General features: G+C 34.2%; 1 protein-coding gene across 1 annotated transcript; it reads right to left on the reverse strand.

The window, feature by feature from the left end:
- Positions 1-91: 91 nt before the first annotated feature.
- On the reverse strand, positions 92-1,651 carry LOC105273067 (uncharacterized; the record flags this gene model as incomplete). Its single annotated transcript, XM_011315302.1, is given in 4 exon segments — positions 92-464; positions 538-612; positions 700-966; positions 1,306-1,651. Coding segments are annotated over 4 exon segments (897 nt in total), but the record flags the coding sequence as incomplete, so codon positions are not given.
- Between the last annotated feature and the right edge of the window lie 741 nt (positions 1,652-2,392).

Raw genomic sequence — 2,392 nt, forward strand, 5'->3', positions numbered from 1 at the left:
GTTGGCCGAATCAGCGACATTCTGAACAAATTTTGTTAAAATGGGCAAACATTGAGAAAATATGCTGGAAATTTGAAACAGCTTGTCCACATGTTTTTATTTTTTATTCAACAAATGTAAATATCTTACAGATCCTGATAAATTCTCCAAATAAGTAACATAATATTTTAACTGTTTTTACATTTTATAGTGTGTCGGTGCAGATAAAATCTCAGGATCTTTGATGTAACTTTGCTCGTAGATGACCAGGGTACCTCATTGAACATCAGTAATCACTTGCCGAATTTCGGAAGAAATTCTGAAGCAATTATTGCATGCAAGAGGATAATCGTATCGTCTTATTTGGTTTACAATTTTTGGAACACATGTGGCGCATGCAAACCAGTGCCAGCAAGGAAGGGAAACATACGTTGCAACTCGGGCAGCTTTGCAATATAAACATCGATGAAGATCCACCGGTCGCACTGCAAACACGTTGAAAGTAATTAATTTTTCAGTCGACATTATCGTTTTTGAAAGTGGACTACATGCACACACATAGAACCATATTTTCTCCTTCAATCTGGATTGGTTCGTCCAATACAAATAAACGAGGAATATTGAAGCGGTGGACTGAAAAAAAGAAACAATGTTTTTTTATCCAAAAACGGTTTTAGCCAATAACGTAATGCAAAGCAATTATTCCATAGTTATAGTAACCTATATCATCAAATGTTAGGACATTGCGAAAAATGTCCAAATCTTGGCAACACGAAATGAGATACTTCCTTCCGATGGCTTTCAGGACATGACTTATCGCTGTTAGGAATTTTAGATTGTCCAGAAGATCATGATCGTACATTTCCCATGCTCTGGAGATGATATCGGACTGTAGATTCGACTGGAAAGTTGGACTTGTAACGCTTAGCCCCTCATTAAGTGCCAATACTTGATTTTGTGTCAGTTGCTGGAGCTGGCGTAATTTCTCTGTAGGTAAAAGAAGATTTACTTAAGTTAATTAATTATTTTTGTATAAAGAACGTGAGCAGTTCTACGCCACAACGTAGGATCACTATACAAAAGTAATACTGTCTCGAGAAACGATGAACCCATTTCACGCAGTCACACAAAATGTGTTTTTGTTTTGTCATTTCTTGTTTCACCTCGATATGAAGATTATAGAACTTTGTTTTATCAATTTTCGGAATACGAACCATCGACTACTGTGATAATTTTGAGGAAAAATATATAAAGCTTCATAGGCTATAGGTATGCAAAATAATAATAATTTAAAAAAACAATAATAATAATAATAAATTGACCCGCCTGTGAACTGCCATATGGATGGATGAACGCTCATCCGTACTCCTAGAACTCTATGATAGGCTTCAATTGCGTTGTTTGTTCGGTTATTGTAGGGGTAAACGGAAAATTTTCCTGGACCCACCCTTTGAATCCACCATCGTCGATAGTATGTTATTAATTTGGAAAAATAACATCTTATGTCTTCGTCCGTATTTATTAAAAGTGCTTCGAAAGCCCGTGTGATTTCTGTGGCCGGAAGTAGGGCAAGACCCATGATTTTTCGAAAGAATAATACACCTCGTGGCCAATTTTGCAGTTTTCTGAATTCTCTTCTCCCCATACATTTATTCATGTACTTTGTTAAGCACTGGAAACCCCAGATTAAAGTATTATTAAATTCTTCGTATTATTTGATATATATTCATATCACTGCATATAGATAATGTATAGCTGTTTTTTTAATGGAAGCTTCGTAATCAGCCGTTTTATACTTTCTAATTTTATTTAGAAATAATATAGAATGTTATGTAACTTAAAAATATATTCTCAGACTATGTGTATATGATCTTGAAATTAGCTGAATAGGCAGATATCCATTGAAAACATTGTGGAATTTAAAATTTCCACTTTTGATTGGTTCCAGGACAAGAAAATTAGATGTGGTATAGTGATTAATTCCATACAAATAAAAATTTAAAAGTGAGTATAATGGGATGAAAACTATGAAAGATATTGATTCTGCAAATCTAGCTTCAAAACGGCTGCATTACACACAAAACAATGAGTCAAATTATAATTTTTCGGAATCTCTTCGTAACGTTTTTTAATTCAGTTCTCCCTTCAAATCGGTAAATTGTATCTGTCCTGAAAGCACAAAAGTTCATCAAGCTATATCGCACAGTTCAAAAGCGCCATTGGAAATATGAAAAGAGTCGCATTTATAAACCAACATAACTTCTTCGTAGCTATTTGAATTTTCCGGTACAAAACTTCTTTTTAATATATGTGCAATTTTGCAATTATGCAAACTCCTTTAAATATATATGCTTTTCTCTATGAAAATACATAACCACGGATGTTAACAAAAGAAATTGTACGCGATCGACGG

The sequence above is a fragment of the Fopius arisanus genome, unplaced genomic scaffold (assembly GCF_000806365.1).
Source record: "Fopius arisanus strain USDA-PBARC FA_bdor unplaced genomic scaffold, ASM80636v1 scaffold00775, whole genome shotgun sequence".
NCBI lineage: Eukaryota > Metazoa > Arthropoda > Insecta > Hymenoptera > Braconidae > Fopius > Fopius arisanus.